Below are 23,179 nucleotides of genomic sequence, written 5' to 3' on the forward strand. Positions count from 1 at the left end.
ACTGAAGTACTTTGTAGAACCTCCCTCATTTTTACTCATAAAAAGTCACCAAATTGCAGGGGATATCAACTTCGGAGGGGATAATTACATTACATTTTCTCAAGAGCTATTCTTGAGGGGGACACCAGGAGTAGTGCTGTACAGTAATACTGTTTTAGATTGCGCCTTCGGTTTGCTCGCTACTGTAGCTCTGCAAATTCAACTACATGCATTGAGTGCCTTTCAGACGGTAGACACAAACACTGTCACCTTGCCAACTGAAGGAACAGTAAAGACATTGCATTGCAAGCTTCTCTCGTTGACTCAAATTCATTGACTAGATTTTCAAACAGCTGCAAACACTGTTGGATGATACTGTAGCTAGCTAGCAAAATGTGACCTGTAATTTAATGCAGGCTGGTGACGGTTATAAATGTGTTTATTGTATTGAGTGGTAGAAGTAAAGAAATGCCTAACATATCCTTTGTTTGAACTACTTACTGAAAGTCAGGCACCAATGAGAGATTCTGTCAGATTCCTACACATGCACTGTACCTGCTTGATGTGCCACTGCTGAGGGCTGGGGGGGGCAGTTGATCAAACCATTGTGAGGCATAGCGTGGGGAGGTCGCAACCTTTTGAAACATAAAAACGCGCTATTAAGTGTTTATATTGAGCACAATTGCTTTCACTGCGTATTATTAATGTTATTGAAATTACATAGTTATTTTACAGTGACATATTGGGGGGGACCAATCATAGGTTTCCCGTCCCGTCACCCCAGGGATTTTCCGACTATGCCAAATTGGCCGAGTGCTAATTCATTAGAGAATTAACAGGATGTCACAAACACAAATTTCTCTCAAAAATATATACATTCTTCTTCTTTTCTGAAACTAGTACCCCTTGTAAACAAAAGTGGGGCACCTCAGGAGGTACCCACCACGTCAGAAAGTTGAGTCTTCGTCTCCCTGGATGTCCTTAGGATGATCGATGTTGGCTGGGAAGTTTGCAAACATCTGGTAACTGTCTTCAGCAACTGTCCATCTTAATTACGATAGATCTCATTTCTATACAATCTTTCCTGTTTAAGCCTCCTTTGGCTAACTAGTCAAAGCATGCTTCTGAGAGACCATCGGTAGTCGCAGTGAATTCAGCCGTCAAATCAGGGTTTTGATGGAAGGTTTAATGGCAAGCAGGCAGTCAGGTTGGCAGGCAGCTCTTTCACCTCCGTTGTGAGGCTTTGTAGCTGCCAAGAGAGATTGGAGGGCCCACAGAAATCTCAAATCTAATGGTTTTTGACACAGCGCACAAACACACACACACACACACATACACAAACACACACAGGGTGTGGCACACAAGGGGCCCGGATTATGCCGCTCTGCTGTACGCTTCGGGGATGTTTGTCTTTTTCAGGGATTAGAGGGATCCAGGAAATTCTCTCACTGTCCTAGTTTCAGGGATGGGGGTCAACAGGAGTCAGACGGTGACCTGTTTCTAATGGGGACAGAGAGGGCATCTAAGTCGTGATGCAGTTATGTCCAGCCACTTCATGCTCTGCCGCGTCCCCTTGTTTTGTTCCACTGCGTTCTTATCCTGTCTTTTTCAGTTCACCCATGTCATGTTTCGTTCTGTCGTGTTCGGTTCTCCCTGTGTTTTGTTGCTTCTTGTTTGGTGCTTCGGTGTTTTGTGTTTGCGTTGTGTTCCGTTGTGTTCCGTCGTTCAGTTCTTTCGTGTTATGTAATGTTGTTCTGTGGTCTGTGGTGTGTTTTTAGGTGTCAAGTTATTTTTTGGTGCTTTGGAATGGTTGACACCCATTCCTTTATTAGGAATGTGCCATTTCGTGTATTCTTTGTGGACTCACGGGCCACCATGACAGGCTTACCAGCCAACCTATTGCTGAACCCAATGAAAGAGAAAGAAAGAGAGCAATTGAGACAGAACTGGTGTATGTGCTAGTGCAAGTCAGTTTGGGGATCTTGTTTGTCTGAGCATTGATTGGTGTGTTGGGGCTTGTTTGCAGTGACACCCTACCGGATTAAACAGTACACTGTTCTTGTTCATAATTTACACATGCACACAGATTCAGACAAACACACACGCGCACACACACACACAGACACTGATCTGTTTTGATTATGTAAATGAGGTCCGTCAGTAGATATGTAAAGCGGCTTTCAGCCACAGTAGACTGGATCTGTAGGTCAAGTAGCCAATGGAAAAATCCTTTTAGCAGTTTAGCTAAGCTTTCGTTAAAGATGCCCCCTAATGTACATACATTTGAACTCATTTTAACCTAGGTAACCTCCCTGGGAACGACTCGATCACTAATATACCGTTTGCACCAGGTTGCTGATGTTCGTCAGACACATTTTCCAGTAGTTTTTCTAACTCGTTACCCCCCCTTCTTGTTGCGCTCCATGCAGTGTCGTCATGCATCACCACATACAAGAAGACGCCTCCGCCAGTGCCCCCGCGCACCACCCCGTCCAAACCCTTCATCTCCATCACGGCCCAGAGCAGCACAGAGTCGACCCAGGACACCTACATGGATGGGGGGTCTGGCCCCCGGACCCACATGAGCAGCTCTCAACCCGGCCTCTCCAACTCCACCGAGAGCATCGACAGCATGAAGGTAAATAACACAAGAGACTGGACAGTACATCCTGAATGTTGGTAAAAACAGAATGTGATATTACGTTCCCATATGTTTTTATTGCCAAGGCCCTGACAGCAGCTATCGAGGCGGCTAATGCCCAAGTTCATGGTCCGGCCAGCCAGCATGTCACCAACAGCACCATCACCATCACAGCCACTGCCACAACCACCGCCTCCAGCGACAGCAAGAGGGACGCGCTCCGCAAGTGTCTCTCCATAGGCATACAGGTCAGACAGCAGCTGCTGGAGTGCCTAGACCCGCGTTAGCCGATGACTGGACACGTGCCGTCCAGTCGCCGACTGCACCGAAAGGTCGATAGAGCAAAAACATTGGTCAGCGCTAGATCACGCGTCGGTTGGTCAGGCGCTACAGATGATGTTTACGTAAACGGTCCGCAAAGCGATTTACGTGCGCAAATGGAGTTGTAATAAGGAATGGGATCTGTTCGCCGTTGCAGGTGGACGGGCCAGAGGAGGTCAGTGGGTCAGAGGAAAATTCCAAGTTCCAATCGGTGGGCATCCAAGTGGAAGAGGAGAGATGGTGAGTAGAGTGGGCAAAAGAGTGAAAAAAAGTAGTTCCAGAGATAGGGTGAGAACATTTTGAAAGCCAGAGTGTGAAATGGCTGTCACCCGTTTAGCTGATTTCCTCGTATCCTGCCGTAGTCCGCCAGTGCCGGACTACGGGCCCAGTGAGCCAGACTGCCAGCCCCCCCCCCACCTACCCTGACAACAGCTGCTCCCAGTTTGGAAGAGATTGGGCGTCGGACAGAGACCCCAGGGGTGGGCGTGGGGGTGGGGGGGGGTGACAGCTGGGGGGAGGGTGGTGGACGTGTTGGGGAGGCAAAAGAAGGTGGGGAATCGGTGGGGGGAGAGGTTAGTTGACAGCCATCTGTTGCACCAGTACTTGTGATGTAGCCAGGCCACTTTGAGGGGCGGGGAGGGATAATGTTTTGTTCTTCTTCAGTTCAGGTCAAGTACACCCCCCCCCATCACACACAAACATTCTTGCCTGCCCTGCACATAACAGTTTATCAACACCCCCACGCCCTCCCGATGCCTTATAATCCTATGTGAAAGGCCCTCTAGAATACGACCTCAGTGGGACAACTGCCCTGGCTGACCTGCAAAAGGACCATTTACATGTGAGGGATGTTATATGTTATGGGAGGAAATACTTCCTGGTTCCTGGTGTTGTGCGAAGAATGTGTCACACAGCAGTCAGCTAAGTGTCTGCAGCCTGCGTAACTCCTGTCTATAGCGAGCCCTCTGTTACAGCGCCGAGGGGAGACAACCAATTTACACAGCACTGGACGAAGTAATCTGATTTCATACTGTAAACCCGAACATGGTCAGGAATCAAAGGGCCCAGTCTCAGCCTAGCAAGGTCATTTCACATCGAATCCCAAATGGCACCCTGTTCTCTATGCAGTGCACTGAATTGGACCGGGAATCTACTGCTTGGCTCTGTGGGAGCTGATGGAAAGTAGCTCACTGCGTGTGGGATAGGGTGCCAGTTGGGACGCAGACATCTGGACTTTTTCCTCAAAGAGTTTTACTCAGCTGACTAGCCAAGCATTGAATAGCCGCCAAGGCAAATATTAACTTCCGCTTGTCGAGCGGTGCTGGGTTTTTAATATGGCACATGTGCCTTCTCTCTGTGACTGTTTGAGTCTGTGTTTTGATCCGTGCATATTTATATTTTTGTGTGTGAGTGTGTGTGTGAGTGTTTGTTTACATGTACTTACACTGGGGCCTGCATGCTATTGTGCGTCTGGGCTGGTCCTGGGAGGTCTGGGTCTTGGCATATTTCCTCTATACACTAGATTCCCAGACGGTTTGCCTACGTCCCTCCTTTGGCCCTGCCCCACTCACCGTAAATCTGTGTGCATACTCGTGAGTAAGGGGTCGTAACCTTAGCTCAGTGTTTAAAGTTGGCTTAAGCCTGTCAAACTGAGGAGTGGAGGAGGGCAGTAAAACAGGAACACTACAGTCAACCCTTTTAAGACATCTGTCAGCAAGTTCGCATTGTCTTCTTTAACCCTATATTACCAGGTAAGTATGGCTGACTATTAATTCATCAGTATGAGTTTAGCCATTTTTCTGGCTTCAAAATGTACAAGTGTACCAACTTTCATGCTTTTACAATAAAGCAGATAGGTTTTCATACTGTCTTGGCTACCAGTAGTGATTTATATACGACTTGATCATTATTATTCAAACTCTACAAATTTGTTCGAAACCAAGATAGCAGCAAATAATTTCTATCCTAACATTCAGCTGGCTTTGCAATCAACCAAGCATGTTATATGGGAATGTGTTTTGTTGGTCCTAGTGACCAAACCATATGGTCCTTAGACCTTAGAAATCAGCAAGGCAGGTTTTCTGTGGTGGGGACAGGAAATTATTTGCAACCCTTGTTTCTATGTTGTGCAGTGCTTTGGGCCCTAAGAGCTTCAACACATCTTTAAAATAAATGTAAAATGAATGTCAATTACCAAGCAAAGTGAACAACAAAAAAACATAACATTCCTGCGCTGCCAAATGTGTCGAATAACACTAGAACAAAGTTTTGATCCCAAAACAGCGTTATCTAAATACAAAAGGACAAACTATGACTTAATGAATAAATCAATACAAAACACAAGACCCACTGTGCTGCCACAATGAACACAACCAAGGCAGCCAGTCCTGAAGCAGCTTTTCACCCAGTTGGAGAGTGTGCGGAGCAGGCCTCCCTTAACCACTGAGGTGATTTACAAGGCCTGGTGGAGGACTCCACCTGACTGCAATGTAACCAGAAACTGCACTGCTTTTGTCTTTTATCTTCCCGTCCTCTCTTTTCCCCTCCCTCTCATCCTCTCCCTTTTCCTCCCTCCCTCTCAGTCAGTAAGAATGCATTATAGTTGGCCTTGGCCCTTCCCCCCCCACACAGGCAGGAGGTTGTTAGGAGGGAGCTGATATAAAGTGGGCTGAGATCATTATGACTGCACACCTGCTCTGAGGACAGTTACTCTTTAACTGCCACACACACACACATACACACACATACATAAACACACACACCTAGGCACTGGTACACCTTGGATCAGAGTGTGTTTGATCTTTCCTGCTCTCTGTTTAGAGGAGTTGTAGATGAATGGATTAGAGCAGGTGTAGATGAATGGAGTCGAGGAGGTGTACATAAATGAGTGGGGGAGGTGTAGATGAATGGAACAGAGGTGTACGTGAGTAAGTGGAGGAGGAGGGACTGACTGGAGGTCAGCCGAGGCAAATGAATGTAGCTACTTGTGTGTTTGTGTGTGTGTGTGTCATCCTGGGCAGGACATTCCCAGGTCTGCATGTGTGTATTTTGTATTAGAGAGAAGGACAGAAAGAAGGAGGGAAAGAGAAAAGAAAGAGGTGGAGTGAGGAATTTGTTTTTATGATAGTCTTGGTCGTTTTCCTTGTATTCCGTTGTAGTCAGTAAGTTTATGCTGAATCTACGCATTCAGTTAGTATTACTCCCCCTCTAACCCTCCTCCTGTTTAAGGCCCCTCCTTCTAACCCTCCTCCTGCTGCAGGCCTCTCCTTCTAACCCTCCTCCTGTTTAAGGCCTCCCCTTCTAACCCTCCTCCTGCTGCAGGCCTCTCCTTCTAACCCTCCTCCTGCTGCAGGACTCTCCTTCTACCCCTCCCCATTTTAGGCCTCTCCTTCTAACCCTCCTCCTTTTTAAGGCCTCCCCTTCTAAACCTCCTCCTGTTTTAGGCCTCTCCTTCTACCCCTCCCCGATTTAGGCCTTTCCTTCTAACCCTCCTCCTGTTTAAGGCCTCCCCTTCTAAACCTCCTCCTGCTGCAGGCCTCTCCTTCTACCCCTCCTCCTGTGTGTGTGTGTGTGTGTGTGTGTGTGTGTGTGTGTGTGTGTGTGTGTGTGTGTGTGTGTGTGTGTGTGAGAGCGCATGTATATACTTGATGTTTTGAAAATATGTGTGTGGCTTGTGCAAGGGGAATCTTAAAGGGGCAAAAAGACTCCTGAGCCATATTGAAAAGCTGCACACCCAGCTGTCCAGTGTTTGTGTGGGTGTGTGTGATATCTCTAACACCGAGCCGTGCAACCGGGCAGGGTAACTGACATGCTCCAGCGCACCTGAATCAGCCAGGTGACCGGAGGCCCCCATGCAACTCCCTCTAAACTCACAGCACCTGGCTGATCTGATCTGGGATCTGTCTTTATAGACTAAGCCTACATCCCGGCCAACATGCCCACATTGGTGCGATGTGGGGCTTTCATGCCAAACAGTGTCCCCCTGCCAACCCCCCCTTCATCACAATGGGATTCAAGTACTTCTAGCAAACGTTGCTATATCAACGGTAGGATGAGCTAATGCTGTGGAGATCACTACAGCCTCAATGACGTTTTAGTCACATGTGATATGTAAACAAAGCGCATGTTTGACAGTGATGCTACTAAAATGCTTGTGACATGCTGCTAAAGCAATATGGTTTAGCTAACAACATGAACATTTAACCTTTTGGTTTACCATTTTGTTATCTACAACATATAAGGTCTTAAACAACTAGCTATACATTTCAAAATAGTTTGCTGAGCTAGCTAACAGGCTAAACTACCTAGCTAGAGACCGTAAATAACACTGGCCTTGGAGAGTGATTATTTGCACAAATGGAGCATGCACTTACGGTGTGACATCAATCTATAACTTTCAGCTGTCTGAGCCCTGCGCTCTAATAGTGAAAATAGAAGCAAGTTACTAGTGTAGGGATTTCAGTTTGGCAGGAAAATAGAAGCAAGTTACTTGTGTAGGAATTTCAGTTTGGCAGGTTATATCAATGGCCATAATAACAACAGATGCTAATAGCACTGGAATCCCATTTTACCGCAGACAGGGACATTTTCCGTCAGAGGGACACCAGGACAGGCCCACATCGCACAAACGTGGGCATGTTGGCTGGGAGGTAGGTTTAGGCTATCAAGGCAGATCCCAGATCAGATCTGCGAGGAGTGGGTGAAGTTTAAGTGGAGTTGCATGGGAGCATCCGGTCTCCTGGCTGACGCTATGAAGACTAAAATATTGGCCCCCTGCAGACCGCCCCCCGATAAGGCAAATGCTGGTTTGCTCATTGGCTTGGGGTTGGCCCCTCACGGGCCCCTGTTGGGCTTGGTGACCTCCCCCCCCCTACTTGCTTATCTCTCACCATGCTTCTGTGGCCCTTTCCCCAGTTACCGCAGGATGACCAGGTCCAACAGTGTGACCGCGGCGGTCCAGGCCGACCTAGACGACCCCGACTACTGCCCTGCCGCCCCCACTGAGGTGTCGTCGCGTCACTCGGCCACCATGCCCCGGCAGTTTTCCCGGGACGCTGCCACCTCCACTGTCTCAATCCAGGGCTCAGGGAATCACTACCATGCCCTTCCCGCGGAGGAGTACAGCGAGGTGGGCTTCGACCCCTCCATCCTGCCCCCGCCAGACCCATGGATGGACCAGGTGGACGACCCCGTGGAGGCGGTGGGGGGAGGGACGTCCGTCTGTCCCAGGGATGGCCGCTGGTTCCTCAAGCTGCTTCAGGCCGAGATGGAGCGTATGGAAAGTTGGTGCCGACAGATGAAGCGGGACGAGATGGAGAACGAGCTGCCGGATGAGGGTGAGTGCACACAAGACGACGTTAAACCACTAACACCGAGCTGACTGTGGGAAGACAGTGCACGAGGCTTGGGTCTGAGCGGAGTAACTAGCACGTCTGGGGTTTTATCCGGTTTGTTGATAAAGGTCCTATCAGTTGTTTTTTCTCATTTTTAGCATGATGCGATTTCTCCCCTAGGTCCCTGTGTCCTCCAAATGCCCAAAGTTGAGGGAGTGAAATCAGACACGTCCCAAATGACACCCCAACGCCTCAGATAGTGTGCTACGTTGGACTAGGCTTTCGATTTAGAACACTGTGTCATTTGAGACACGGGCGTTTTGTTCAGGGCAGCGCCCCACAATGCCTGCTTGTTGCCTTCTATCTCCTCTGCTGACAGACCAGGCGTAGCTATCAACAGGAAGATGGCTGCTGGACGGGTCCGGCCAAACATCTGTCCTGTGGATGTATGGTATAATGAACTCAAACAGCAGCACTCAATGGGGGTTTTCATGCCCAAGCTCCCTTAATAAGCTCTTTCAAGGACGCTGCCACATCTATAGCTCCATGCTGACCGCCCTGCCTTGACACTGTAGGATGCTATGTAGGGAATAGGATACAAATTGGGAGGCCTACTCTGCATAGCTCGACTGGCGTACGACTAGAATATTGTTTTTTAGGTTTGCCCCTTGCGAGATGACGGATCTCTACCTTAAGATCTGATGCATTGGTTTATAATAAAAGGAAGGAGTTGTATTAGGGTGGGAAACTGTTAGCTGGGCAGCCGTTATGTAAGGGCTCTAACGCGGACCTCGGGCTGCGTATGAAGAGGGGAGGCTGGTTCCGACGCGTCGCCCACTCTCAAGGCACGTGGGAGGTTTGTTTACTTGGTGCACGGAAAGAAGAAGAAGAAAAAAAAAGCACTCCCCGTCTGATCTTAAGTCACATTTCGAATTCCCAGTTCTCCACAGCCTTGCGTTTATCAAAGGCCGGCTTTGTGCGCCTCCAAGGTGATTGAACTGAAGACTGGTGTTTGTGTGTTTGCGTGTGCGTTTCCTGCAGTCCTGGGGAAGATCCGCAGTGCAATAGGCAGCGCCCAGCTGCTTATGTCTCAGAAGTTTCAGCAGTTTCGGGAGCTGTGTGAGGAGAATCTGGTACGTGATGCACATGCTGGTACACACACACACAACCACACTCAAACTGCAGAGTCACTCCACTGTCAGCAGGCCAACGACTACGTAATGAGATGATCTATGAAGGGGTGTAATTGTTACACAGTGTCAGACCTGTCCCTGCTATGAATGCATACTCTAGCTGATTAGGATTCTAGTACCACTCAAGGCATAGTGACTTTGAAGTGTGGACGACAAGGTGAAGTTGTCCCAGACTACATTATCCCGTTGACATAATGATGAGGAAATGAAGTGTTCAAATGTGGTTCTCACTGTGTGTGTGTTTGTCGGTCAGAACCCCAACGCACACCCCAGACCCGTGTCTCAGGATCTGGCTGGATTTTGGGACATGCTGCAGCTGTCAATTGAGAACATAAGCTTAAAGTTTGATGAGCTACACCAACTCAAAGCCAATAACTGGAAACCCCTGGACCCCCCGGAGATCAAGGTAACATCCAGTGCAGTATAAACCAGTTTCAGATTGGAGGGATAGTTCACCAAAATAACAAAATGACATTGTTTACAATATAGGCACCCTGATGCAGGGGGATTCTTACTGCAATGGAGAACCTTTTCCATTTGTGGTGACTTTTATGTTTTATGACAAAAAAAACATTATCCCGTACAACAAGGTGAAAAATAAGTAAATTTCTTTTGGCTGCAAGATTCTTCTCCACCTTTTGCAAACTGATTTGGAAGGAGCTCTTACATTGTCAAATGCATCATTTTTTTTTTTTTTTTAAATGCTCAGTTCTATGTTTGAAATCGTGTGAACTGTCCCTTTAAGCCTGGAAATAATACGAGAATAGCTATTTGTTTTGCGTGCATCTACGTGCATTGTTGCTGAAATGCAATATATATTTTTTGTAGGTATTTTTAACGTTTTCAGTTACTTTAGATTATGGTTCAGTGTAGCATGAGATGTTGTAATGCATGTACTTGTATTGTCATGTTGTATGACAGCCTGACTGCCCTTTGTGTTTGTTTTGTCGTAGTCTTGTGGTCAACAGTGAGCTGGGTTTTGAGATGGTCACTCTACCGCCATGCACCGTGGGGCCTAGCTCACCTCGCTGCCCGCTCTAATCCCACACACAAGGCTGCCTGCTTGCCGTCGCGCACCCTCACAAAATGGCCGCCACCACCAACAACCATAACCTCGCTCACGTGAACCCCCATTGCATGCTATCACATCACGCCAGCTCCCAGCCAACTGCCAATGTCATGTCAGTCATGTCACTTTTTAAACCCCATGCAAAATGGCCGCCCTTGGGCCCCTACCAGAATCACAGAGTGTGGCCTGTAACTGTAATTGTTTGTCCATCCAGGAGAGAAGGTTTGCCCCTCCAGTGCCAAAGAAGCCCCACAAGGGCCACCCTCCCCTGGCCAGGGACCGTTCGCTGGAGAGCTCTGAGAGGCAGCGGCAGGAGGCTCGAAAGCGCCTGCTGGCCGCCAAGCGGGCCCTCTCGGTCCGACAGAGCTCAGCCACAGAGTGCGCAGCGGACAGTATCGAGATCTACATCCCGGAGGCCCAGACCAGACTATGAGACACACACACCAACGAAGGAACACACACACCCGCACACACCAAGTAACACTGTTAACAATGATTGCCAGGGTAAGGTGCTTGTAATATAATCCCATCTTTATTGACTTTCACGGGAAAAGGGCGGGAACAGTCACAGGATAGCCTGACGAGTGAGAAGACTCTATGTCCCTTTCTTTTTAGAATTCCCTTATGTCCAATTGAGCCTCTCCCTTGTACTTTCAGCTTTGATGTAGCCACACCCCTCACTCCACAACCCCTAAAGACGTTTACTCTTTTGATGCCATTTCCGGTTTATTGTCATCCCACTAACCGTGTGAGTGACCGGTTGCCAACAACAGGTATAGCAGTCCCACCTGTTGTGCGTAATGTTTCTCATTCACCGGAACAGAAGGCACGTTCGGGGCAGGGAGGTGGACTAGTGTGCACGGACTGAGCGCTTTAGATAATGGGGTGTCATAGAGCCTGAGATAGCACCTGCTTTTGTGCACTGCTTTTGTTAAAAGTAGTGCACTGCAGGGACAATAGGGTGCCATTTGGGACGTCCACAGCCTCTCCCCTCTGTTGAGCCTGAGTGGGACTGTGACTCAGTACAATGACAACAAGGAAACCTGTGGGATCCCTGTGGGATGCTACTGTCATTGGGTTCATAACACATATACACACACACGTGTGAAAATACGTTGTATTTTCGCACACACCTATTCTCGAGAGACATTTGAGGTAATTGACCTAAACCTGTTTGTTAGGGTAGAACACCTGACACATGGCAAATCAATGTAGCACTGACCAATCAAACTGTATGTTTTAAATCGTTTCATTTATTTAGAAAATCTTGCAGTTTAAGTTGAATTTTCACCAAGTAAAAATCTTGCTTTGTAATAACTGGAATTTAGCATTGGAACTGGACACCGTTAGCTGTGGTCGACGTATCTTCAAACATAATAAAATAAAAACAGTATACCATAATTGTTTATTACCCATATTTTAGTCCGATATTATCATGAACAACTAGGTTTTCTATTAAAGCAGCAGTGTTGTTACACACTATTTTATTCTGATATTCAAAGCCTTCAGAATCAGTGCAGTTGGAAGGTGTACAGCACAGAGAATAAATGTTTCTAACCTAAAACTTTCTTTAGATGGGATTTGAGTGACCTGAGGTGGAGTTCTGATTCATACTGTGGTGTTCGCCAGTAATTAATACTTTGTAAAGTAAATAAAAACAATGAACAACAAAACTATTGTGTTACGACAGTGACGCCATAGTTCCTTTTTTACTTCCAATGAAGTCTTTCAGGTTGCAGGAGCAGTGGCTTGATTGTTCTACACTCTCCAGAGTCTGACCTTTAGGGGTTATAGGTCACTCCAGTGATCTGGTGTAGACGGCGCTAATCCTGCCTGGAAGACAGGTATGTAGTTAGGTGGGCGCATGGCAAGCTCTCAGAGAAAGCTCAGTGCGGTGACGTCGAGGGCAAAGGGGTTGCAAATGAGGGTGTGTGTTCGTGCGTGCGCGCACTTGCACATATGTTCATGTTTGCATATTGCTACTTCTGTGTGTTCCAGTGCATATGTGTCTGTGACGGCAGGTGTGTTTGTGGATGAAATGCATACATGAGGTTTAAGTGCTTGTTTTTGAAGTGCTTCCCCATTTTACCTTACACTATTCACGTGTCCCAAATGCTCCCCTATTCCCCACCCTGTGCACTATGTAGGTAATGTGGGATCATTTGGGATGTGTTCATCATAGCAGAAATGACACACTGCTACGAAGCCAAACCTAAACAGGCCCTGAATATTGTTTTCACACTCAGCGATGTGTGGTTGTTCAAACACGCTGTCTGAACGTGTTACGACACCAGACGCACGCTAACACCAGCTAATTTATATGCTGTCATTTGGTTCTTGCATATTTTATTTTCATTTTTATCATATTGTATAATACTGTGCTGGGTATTAAATTTGTCTACGCCCACTAGCGACCTGTGATGTTAAGGCACTCGTGTAAAAGGGGTACCGTTTAATGTCAAGTGTTGCCATTGTTATTACAAGGCGTTTTGTTACTCAAAAAAAGGAACGTGGGAAATGTCTTCTTTCATCTACGTAGCATCAGAAGATCCAAGCTGAAGTGCAACCTTTTGAACGTAGCTTCAAAAAGAATCATGTTCTACCTTTAATGGCGTTTTATATCCACGGTTTATTTATGAATCCTCAGATTATTATTGTTATTGTAATGCACTGACGAGGCCCTTATACTGTGTTTTATTATACTTTTTTGCTTTATTTACACTGCTTTTATTCTGTTTTAGTAATCAGCCTTAATTTACACTCTGTAATGTATTATGTCGAGCACAAATAAGCCTCAGGGGAAGAAAATGAATTTGTGCATGTGTGAGTATGACTGTGTGTGTGTAGAGGTTGTGAAAAGGCTTTGTCTCATACTGTAAATAAACCCAGCATTCCAAATGGCACCCAGGTCTCTATGTAGTGCACTACTTGCCTTATGGGCCCTGGTCCAGAGTAGCCCACTTAAAAGGGCTATGGGGTGCCATTTGGGGACACACACCTCCAAATTACAGGAGGTCTGTGGTTTCATGGTTAAGACCAACTTCTCATGATTGATTCCTTTGGTCAAAAGACAGTTGCTTCTTCACTGCGACCAACAAATTAGGTTGCATTTTCTTTATATGAATGTTTTTTATGAGCTACTATGGGGGAGACAATCGTGAGCAAATAACACATTTTCTTTAGTGGTACAATTTTTGAGGTTTGTGGGTGTTTGTAAGGCCTATAAGCACTATTGAAAAAGATTAGAAAGTTGGACGCAATTCAATCAATGCCTCATTAGAGTATTTACGCAGACAGATTCAACAAACTGGTCTTGGTATTATATAAAAACCTACCAGAGTATGCTCTCATTTAATTTGTGAATCCGGGATAAATAATGTAAAATAAACACACTGCGTGAATATTGCTATGGCAGGTTTGATCGAATGCTGGCCATTATTAGCATTTTGTGAAATTGGTTAACAGTTACTAACACTGGAAATCCATGATCTTGACTGACATTTAAAAGTCAAATATGTGATGGAATGGAATTCATCTTGAAATGTATTGAATTTTACAGATAATATTCAAAAGATAATATAGCCTTTTTACCCATTAGGTTTTACAGTAATTTAATATAAATGTGATGCTCTTTATATTTTTATTTCACCTTTTTATTATAATTAATTAAATTGTAAGTGAAATGACAAAGTTATTTATAGTTATTATATTAACATATCAGAACCCAGCCATTACAGGGAAATTCAAGAAAGTGGTAATGAAAGTGGTAATTGCCAAACTAAAGACTATAAGCAATCCTGGTGATTCTGAGCGTTGGGGGTTGTAATGTAATCCACGTATAAGCATAAAACAATTAAAATGAACGTTTGTACATAAATGAATGTTTCCCTATGTAAATGTAAAAACAATCTAACATATTAAGCAGATATACATTTTGTAATTAATGTTGTTATGGCACGTGTACGGAAATTGATCAGCATTAAAAACCTTAATGCCATCCTCCAGGCTTTTTTTAAAATGTTTTTTTACTTATTTATAAAATGCACACCACACATGGTTTCACTTACAATGTAATGATGCCGATTTAAATAGTTTGAAAGACTGTGTCATTCCCCTCCTGCCGAAGTAGACCCTTTAATCACGTAACTGTGGCTTTGGCTTCACCTCGTCACCCTTACAGCCTGGTCCCAAAGGCACCCTGTTCCCTTCATAGTGCACTGCTTTTGACCAGAACCCATGGGGAATAGGGTGTCATTTGGGATACGGAGGTTGTGGGTGATTTTGTGGCTCGCTTATCAATCAAGTTCACATTCAACAGGCTGAGCTCAGAGACTCGAGAGGAGCCAGAGATTTCAACTTAACTCCCCAGCACTGGGTTTCTACTGGGGCTTTGTTCATGCAAACGTAAACCGATTTTTTTGGGTAACTCTGACCAGCGAGGAACAGTTCAATTTCAAGTCTCAATGGTTGTATGCATACGATACACAAGGCAAGCCACACAACAAAATTCTAAACGTTCTCTTCCTACTGAACACAATCTGCTGTCCTCTGTCACTGGAGGTCTGTGATGACCCTGATTAGAAAGGTGCTCCCTGGGGGTGGATATCAGGCTAGCTCCGTATGTGTGTCACAGCAGATCCGACAGCAGCTATCCCAGGGGAAAAGGTAAGTCAGGTGGCGTGTGAGAAGTCCACACAAAGATAACTCTAGAAGTCCCCTATTAGGACCTTTAGCCAATCCCCCCAAGGAAAAGTCCAAATTCAGTTTAGAGTTTTTGTTTAGGGTCAGACATTCAATTGTGGTTAGTTTTAGATAGTTTAGGTTTAAGTGTTACGGGTCAGGCATTAAGGCAAGGTTATGTTAAGGCATTAATGAGTAAATTTTGTGGTTACACTTTCAGATTTTTTTGGATAGAAATACAAGGTGTGTGTGTTCTATAAATATGCCTCATCACTAAGGATGTATAAGAACTATTCAGAAGAGACTATTTGACATCAGGCATTTCCTTTCATACGTAGTTCTCCCATTGTAATGAAGTTTAGTAATCCTAACAGGCTGGTGTTGCATTTGCAGTTAGATCTGTGTATGTAGGACTGGCGACAGCTACAGTAGCCTTGAAATAACATAACTAACCAGGATTCACATGGTTTTAATCTGGGTCATATTCAAAAGCTACATAAAAAAAAAAGAATGAAGCAGGGGGCGGGACTACCTGAGCTTGTCCAATAAAGAAACCTTTGTAGTCATTTTCCTCATGCTAAACATGTTGTTATGGTATGTGCAAATGAATAAGACCCTAGGTGCTTCAAGTGTTCTGAGGCACAGCCACAAGAAACCTTGCCTGCCAGGGAAACGCTGACGTCAGCGCCTATGCTAATTTATGCAGAGATATGCGAATTACCCAGAGCTCTGGTGAACATAGCGCACGCACACACGCACGCACGCAAACACGCACATAGGAATGTCTCAGGATGGAATGACACATGAGGCAGACAAACTTTGGAAACATGCACACGCACACATCATGGAGCAGACACAAATCAATGTACACACAGAACAGGCTATTTCTGTCCTGTTTTCTTCATACAGTGACATTATATGATGGGGATCGTATCGCTGTACCTCTATTGGTCGCTTTGGTTTACGTGAGTGTGACAAGCAACGGCTTAAACGTTCTCGGGCACTTGGGTGATACATGCGGGGAGAGTTTAACAGTAAAACCGCAAGCTTTGTAGAAAACAAAACTTTATTTCAATCCCATATGTGTGACACCCATTGGCCACAAACATTGCACAATATGAAAAGAAATCACATCATTGGGCATGGTGTCACAAACGCTATACATGAACATGGTCCATTTTTGTACACAAAAATGCTTTTTTGGTGATTTAGAAAATGCTAGCCCCACCCACCCCCCCCCCCACCACTGCTGGCGACTTCACAAATGCCAAACAAATCTTATTTAGTGTTATTCTTCCAGTTCACTGGCCGTCGCTACATACAGCGCGTTGCGAGACAGCACCCAACTCCCTCAATATGGGCCGCTACTTTTGACCAGGGTCCATAGGCTTCAAAGTAGTGCACCATTTAGGGATTAGGGAGCGTCATTGAGGACGCAAACCACTAAGTGAGGAGAGATGAGAGGCTCAGACCTATGCTGCTCATCTGATTCCTCGCTCAGAGTATGCTTAATGAAAATTCTCTTTTAAAATATCAAACTGAAAAGTATAAAAAAAAAAAAAAAGGTCAAACAGAACTATACTCTTATCATGAAAAGCAAATGACAGAATACTTAATAAAGTAGTGATAAAGTTTATCATAGATGCCAAGAGCAACATATGTTTTAAGACACTGAGATGAGATGGGGACCCTGACTTGGCCCCGTTGTGCAAAGAGCAGACCGGGAGCCATCGCAAACAGATCATTGAAATGTAAAACATTAAACACACATGGAAACTACATATCCCATTCCGGCATAGCTCTGTGAAGCTAGATATCCCACCACGGGAGTTTGGGTCTGTGCGGAGGGGAGAACCGAACCTCCCTCTAACCAGCGAAACACTTGTGTGCCCTCATGTCTAGCTCTACTAAAATCCATAGGAGAAGTTGAAAAGACAGGCAGCATATTTTTGTTTTTTTGTCCGTCCATTTTTTTTGGTCCCATCTGTGCAAAAAAAGATACACATTGATAGATACATACATACACGCTAATATGGAAGAAGAAAAAAAAATGAACTAACAGCCAAGGCACCTTGATACAGTTGTGTACAAAAAAAACAATCCTCATCACTTGTGATTTGTATACCAAAAATAGAAATGACCAGGCTTTTTTTTGTGTGTGTGTGTGTGTGTCCTATTTTGTTCTTTGCGGCGCAGCCACTGAACTCGCGTGAGGCGAGTTCCTTCAGGGACAAACGGCGACATGCGTTCTTCAGCTTGCTCACTCTAAGACACCATTTGTTTGGCCTGAAGCTCCATCTCGGCCGCCCGCTTCAGGGCCACATCCACGAGCAGCTGGAAGCCGCTGAAGTCCTGTGTGAGGTCTGGAGGGGTGGGGGGAGGGGTGTTGAAAAGCCCGCTCTGGGGGCTCAGGTTACCCTCCATTGTGGTGTGGGGGGTGGTCGCTGCCTGGGGCCCCAGCCCGTCCTCCCGGCATCTGAAGAGCCCCAGAGCTTCTGTGGTGGAATGCAGCAACTCCGTGGCCCTACAGCTGTCAGTGTTTACGCTAGCGAGGAAGCAGGACAGAGCAGAGGGCGTGGCCGCGGCTGTGACAGTGGTGTGACAGATGACCGAGGGCCGGGGTGGCGCGGCGGGCCCCGGGGAGGAGGAGGGCGACATTTTCGGGGACATGGCAGCCTTCTGCAGAACATTGGGGAGGCCCCCCTCGAAGCTGGATGGGTGAAGCGCCCGTCGATCGTAGCCGTCCTCGGGGCCCGTGGCGGCTGTGCCATGCTTGGGCGACTGAGAGCTGGAGTCAGAGAGGCCCCCGTCGCCACCCTTGCCCCCTTTCCGGGAGATGGTGAACTGGTTGGGGTCTTTGCCGTCCTTCCGCAACATCTCCGGGAGGAGCCGCCGACGAGCGTTGATGAACCAGTTGCAGACCTGAAGGAGCAGAGCAGAGTTGGTCTTTATGCGTATTGAAGTATACTCAACTGGGTTGTTTAAACCCAGAAGTCTTATTGGCTGAACACCCGGGTGTACCAGACCAGACACCACGGGGACAAACAAAATGTTTTATTTTTAGTTTTCTAATTATATCGGTAGCACTTTATTATTGCAATAATGCACCTCAAGGGTTTGTGGTATGCTGCCAATTTACCACAGCTAAGGGCTGTATCCGACATTACATCAGCCCTTAACCATGGTATACTGGCCATTTGCAAAAACCCCTTTGGCCTCATTGCTTAAGTATAGTTTCACTAACAGATTTCCTGAATAAACTTCACAGAACCGGGTACAGGATTTAAAAACATTAATCTCTCACATGAGGAAATGAAAACAGGTTACGTCATGACTGCAAATGTAATGTTACGTCACAACCCGTTCCTCTGCAGTACTTGTATTGGATAGTGATTGCCCATCTTGGTATGTCAAAGGTTTTCTACCTAACCACACAAACAACTGTTGTTTTCTGTCAGAATTAACTGAATGTCTGACTACACACAATTTGATTAAAAAGGGTCTGAATGTACGAGGTGCTAATCACCTTTGCTCTTCAACTAGGCCGTTGAGAAGCCGGTTGGGTGTGAGGTCCTGTTGCCCTTCTATTGTCATGTGTGTAAAGAGACAAGCCTATTGTAAGAGCCCAGAGGCTCTTAGTATGCAAATGACTGTGCCGTTCACAGACAGCTGGGCTGGATAAGAGCTGGAGGGAGGGAAATTCCTGTGTGCTCATTGCAGCCAAGCCCACGCCAACCAGACTGAGGGAGTAAGCCGAGTCAGACTACTACAGTGCTCAGTTCCTCAGAGTCACCGTGCTACTTCACACGGAGCCATATTCCAACATAAGAAGCACTACTTTTGACAGGAGCCTTTTTGGGGGGGAAAGCCACAAGGCCCCGGTCAAGAAGCTGCAGACTATATAAAGTAGAAGCCATTTGGGATACAGTCTTTTCATGTGTCCTGTCAGGCAGAGCGTTGCAATTAGGTTTGATCCCTTGAAAATGGCCCTGTTGCTAGCTGGCTAGCTGTTACGAATCCATGTGTCATTCCGTTTGTTTACATACGCAACATAAAAACAGAGGCAGGATGTTACAACACCAGGTCATTGTACATTGCGGCTCCCGCCACTACTTGTTTGTGTGACATACCCATGCCAGTATTTAAAGTAATAAACCTACTTCAAGGCCGGACTTTATTTCCTTGAGAAAAAAAATTAAAAATCACAGACCCACCATTGAAAGCAAGTCTGTCATCCTATTACTCGTGCCAATCCAACTGACACAAATCCACTGACATTCACACTTCTTGTCATTTAGCAGATGAACAACCGGAGCAACTGAAGTTGGCTCAGGGCTTTGAACTAGCAACCTGTCGGTTATAGTGGCCGGACACTTAAGCATCAGGCCGAGGAAGGATGCACTGCTGAGGTATTTTCAACCACAAGCCCCCATGAGATGGAGGTTTCTCATTGCTCATCCTACCTGTAGTGTGGAGAGCTGTGTCTGCTTGGAGAGCAGGGCTTTCTCCTGCTCGGAGGGGTAGGCGTTGTAGCGATGCTCGTACAGCCAGTCTCTGAGGATCTGCACAGACTCCTTGGGTAGGTTCCCACGCCTCTTCCTCTTCCCGCTGCTGCCCCCCGTGCTGGACGACAGGTCCAGGGGGGCGTCCATGCTGTCCTCGTCCTCGGTCTCGCTACCCGACAACATCACCATGCCTGCGGCGGGAGAACAGAGGAGGGTGTGTGAGAGAGACGTCAGGAAGAAAATGTCCCTGACCCTGGTTTGTCTGCTGGTTGGTTGGTTGGTTTCTGTCAGTCCGTCTGCCACCCGCCCTCCACCAGCCCAGTGCCAAAATGCTAGCTGTTTAGTGGAGGCAGCTGATGTGTCAGTAGCAAGCTGTCAAGTTCAAGCCATGTGATTCATGGAACATTGAGGGAGGGAGGGAGGGGAGGAAGAGGAGAGACGTCACAAAGGCAGGCTGCTCCGACGCTGTGTCAGTTATAAAACCTGCCTCGACAAATCCTCCTGCCTTGAATGCAGACCTGCTGTACTGAGTAGACATCTCCATGTTTCAACACTGACTCAACACATGAAGCCAGACAGGACCCATAACAACTAATATTTCTATGGGGGAAGGGGAGTTCCAGGGTTAAGTCCAATTAAACTTAACGTAGCACAATCAAAACAAATATTATGAAACATCATGGTTTTCAGATGCATTCACAAAATACATTAATTTCAGGACAGTAGATTTCTAATCAGGTTATAGCAATGTCCATAATTTTATTTGGCAACTTAATCGCCTGTCATTTAAGTCGCACATTGTCAAACTAAACACTGCATCATATGTAGTCTTAAACGAGAGACTGAAACCATGTCAACGCCACACTCTATAGGATATCACTAGTCTCTCCTCAGCATAGTGGTAGAAAAGGGATAAGAAAACCACTGAAGTTAGAGTGAGGTAATTATGTGCCCTGGATGAGGAAAGGGGGAGGGGGGGACCTGTTGCAAATCAGCGTCTCGAGACTAAACAAAGAATCTTGGTCATTGAACCGTTGTTTTACTAAAATTTGGGCGTTTTTGAAAGAGTAAATGCAAATGTCTTACTTTAAGTCATAACTACCGCTCATATATAACTGAAGTAAACATTTTGTGAGCTTAACTCAAATGAATGTATAAGTTTAAACAACGTGTAGAAGAAGTTCTATTGTGTGGTCTGTAACACGAGGTCGAAGAATGCGAGAGCACCCTGGCAGAATGAAAGCAAACAGCAACTTCACAAAGGAGGTCTGGATTTGAACGTTGTGTGGCATGAAATAGAGTTAATAGACGTTTGCTGCAATATTCTTAATCTAATAAGATACTTTTGCGAAACTGTGGTACACATACTAGCCCACAAGTAGCCTTTACCAAGAAAACGAAATATTAGTTTACTCCAGTTCGTCGCGATTGTGCTAAATATTTATTTACAGTTTAATTCAGTAATTGCGTGGTGACGTAAGGGTTTAGAGATGCGTTCTAATTGAGTCAATCCAATCTAGCTAGGTGTAGGCTACTCTAAGGGAAAGTTGTTCATCACTAAGTTTTCAGAGTCCTCTATAAAGTTAAAAAATACAAAAGTAATGTATATGTATATAAAAAAAATACAGCCTATATAAATCACTGTCTATCAAGTTAGACTTTAACAATTGTTAACATTTGAAAACGCTTGAATCTAGAGACATACACGCAAACCAATCAATTTTGACAGCCCGCCAGCACATGGGGGGAAAACCCTGTTTTGTCTGGAGCGGAAACAATGGGCTGCATGGTTTACAATGATAAATGCATTATGCTTCATCTTCCTCGACATCTTTTTGATTATACCCATGTTATCGAACATTTGACACGCAGCAAGCGGGTGACAAAGACGACCTACCCTTTTTTGTCTTCATGTCCGTCAAAAATCTTGTTTTCAGGTTGGCCACGAGAAGAGCGCAGTATTTTCTTCTCTCGATTTTATTCCTTTAATGGCAGATCCCTTTTTCTCACGATATTCCACACGTGTATTCCAAATGGTCAAACGGATTCGTTCATTGATTTCTGTTCGGTCGTGGTACCGTTTGTTGGGCTTTTCATTTGTTTCAGACGCAATAGTTTAGCCAGTGGGAAGCTACCTGAAGTCCGTTGCTCGAGTTCGCGTAGCCTTTCTCATTCAATGTGTGTTTGATCATGAAACTGGGTGACAGCTATCTTTGACAGCTGCGTGACTCAACGCACGAAGATCCTCCCACTTTAGAGGGAAGAGCAAAAATCTCTGACATCGTTGACATTGACATGAACACAATCTCACCGAACAAATAGCTACTTTACTATATTCTACTTTCATGTAACAAATGTAGGCACACTATTGAAATCCGTAGCTGTATGTATGTAGGCCTACTGAATCTAAAGGCATTACAGATCTTGCAGCAGTTTTTGTGCACAATAGTCAAAACAACAACCGCAGCATTACATTTTCATCAGCATTTTAGAAGCGGGATCTCTAATTGATTGCCATTTCTGTGTTAAAAAAAAAATAGCCTATGGCAGATCCCGACTAGCACATTATTGCTTTAGCATATTATTGATACAACAATGTGACTGTTGCGCATTCCAAAAATATAGGCCTAATATAGATTGTCCATAGTAATCAGAAAATACTGTGATTTTACGCATGCTTTGATCTATTCGAATAGCGTTTGAGGGTGATTGCCTAAATCAATAATGTTACGCTGCATTTCCAGTAGTGGGCTATCGTTTTCCGTTCAAGGAGGAGCTCAATATGAGTGACAGACAATGGGGGTGTTATTTGCTAGGTGGAACTGTTGTTTCAGCTGCGTCTGTGACTCTCTAGGCGGTCTGTATAGGATGTCCTGCCTTTAGCCCACTATAGGCTTCCAATAGGATCTTTCATAATATTTAAGGCTACATATCTAACCCGCATTGCAAACAACACCCCACGTGTTTAGACAGTCTACAACAGCAGACACACAAACACACACACATATATTCACTGGTTTAATTACGGTGAATCTGGGTCAGTGTGGTTTCAAGCCAATTGTACGTTTGAATCCTCTGCTTAACTGAATATACAGTAGTTGGGATCGGAAAAGGTGCATGAGACTTAAATGTGGAAGTAGGCTGCCAGTATCAGTATTACTCATTGTACCACATGCGTGGATATGTTATCCGTAATTTTGCTGATTATCCAGAAACGTATATGTTGTAGAGGGGGACGCAGAACATGGATCACTCCTAGTATTCAATACAATCTGTTGAGACGTTGCACTTCTCTCAGTTTCGACTAGACTGAGAGATGCATTGTATCCACTTTTAAAAGGATGACTGCACTACTAAGAAGGGCGCATGCCTCCCCCTGTGGTACATAACTGTATTTACCAGAATATTGAGTACGATGAAGTCATTGTAAAAAGTATAGATAAAGTGCAGGGCTGCTC

The 23,179-nt window shown here is 45.5% G+C and overlaps 2 protein-coding genes across 8 annotated transcripts in view; one reads left to right on the forward strand and one right to left on the reverse strand.

Annotated features, from left to right (window-relative positions):
* dlgap1b (discs, large (Drosophila) homolog-associated protein 1b) overlaps positions 1-14,535 on the forward strand; it is a 134,682-nt gene extending 120,147 nt beyond the window's left edge. For 4 of the 6 annotated variants that reach the window (XM_013139533.4, XM_020041937.3, XM_013139534.4 and 1 more), the window contains 7 exons: positions 2,409-2,617; positions 2,707-2,868; positions 3,099-3,181; positions 7,856-8,277; positions 9,316-9,407; positions 9,721-9,873; positions 10,751-14,535. In XM_013139533.4, the coding sequence (XP_012994987.2) occupies positions 2,409-2,617; positions 2,707-2,868; positions 3,099-3,181; positions 7,856-8,277; positions 9,316-9,407; positions 9,721-9,873; positions 10,751-10,969 (1,340 nt within the window). In that variant the 3' untranslated portion in view covers positions 10,970-14,535. Of the gene's footprint in view, positions 1-2,408; positions 2,618-2,706; positions 2,869-3,098; positions 3,182-7,855; positions 8,278-9,315; positions 9,408-9,720; positions 9,874-10,420 lie in introns of all 6 variants that reach the window. The other 2 variants (XR_002195861.3, XM_020041938.3) reach the window with 2 other exon arrangements.
* A 1,923-nt stretch (positions 14,536-16,458) lies between these two features.
* tgif1 (TGFB-induced factor homeobox 1) lies at positions 16,459-22,067 on the reverse strand. Of its 2 annotated transcripts, none has more exons than XM_010899444.5 (3): positions 21,619-22,067; positions 19,680-19,912; positions 16,459-18,138 (listed from the first exon to the last, which is right to left on the reverse strand). In XM_010899444.5, the coding sequence occupies exons 1-3, from the start codon at positions 21,632-21,634 to the stop codon at positions 17,482-17,484; spliced, it is 906 nt and encodes a 301-aa protein (XP_010897746.1). In that variant the 5' UTR covers positions 21,635-22,067; the 3' UTR covers positions 16,459-17,481. The 2 variants fall into 2 exon arrangements, with proteins under 2 accessions (XP_010897746.1, XP_019897183.2); XM_020041624.3 differs by lacking the exon at positions 21,619-22,067 and adding an exon at positions 21,090-21,319.
* Positions 22,068-23,179: the final 1,112 nt, after the last annotated feature.

Source organism: Esox lucius, chromosome 21 (genome assembly GCF_011004845.1).
Source record: "Esox lucius isolate fEsoLuc1 chromosome 21, fEsoLuc1.pri, whole genome shotgun sequence".
Classification (NCBI taxonomy): Eukaryota; Metazoa; Chordata; class Actinopteri; order Esociformes; family Esocidae; genus Esox; species Esox lucius.

Bases quoted from the DNA above. Each gene is read 5' to 3' on its own strand.
- tgif1 (XM_010899444.5), bottom strand. The intron at 18,139-19,679 runs GTAGGATGAGCA...CTGCTCCTTCAG, and splicing joins CACAGCTCTCCACACTACAG to GTCTGCAACTGGTTCATCAA.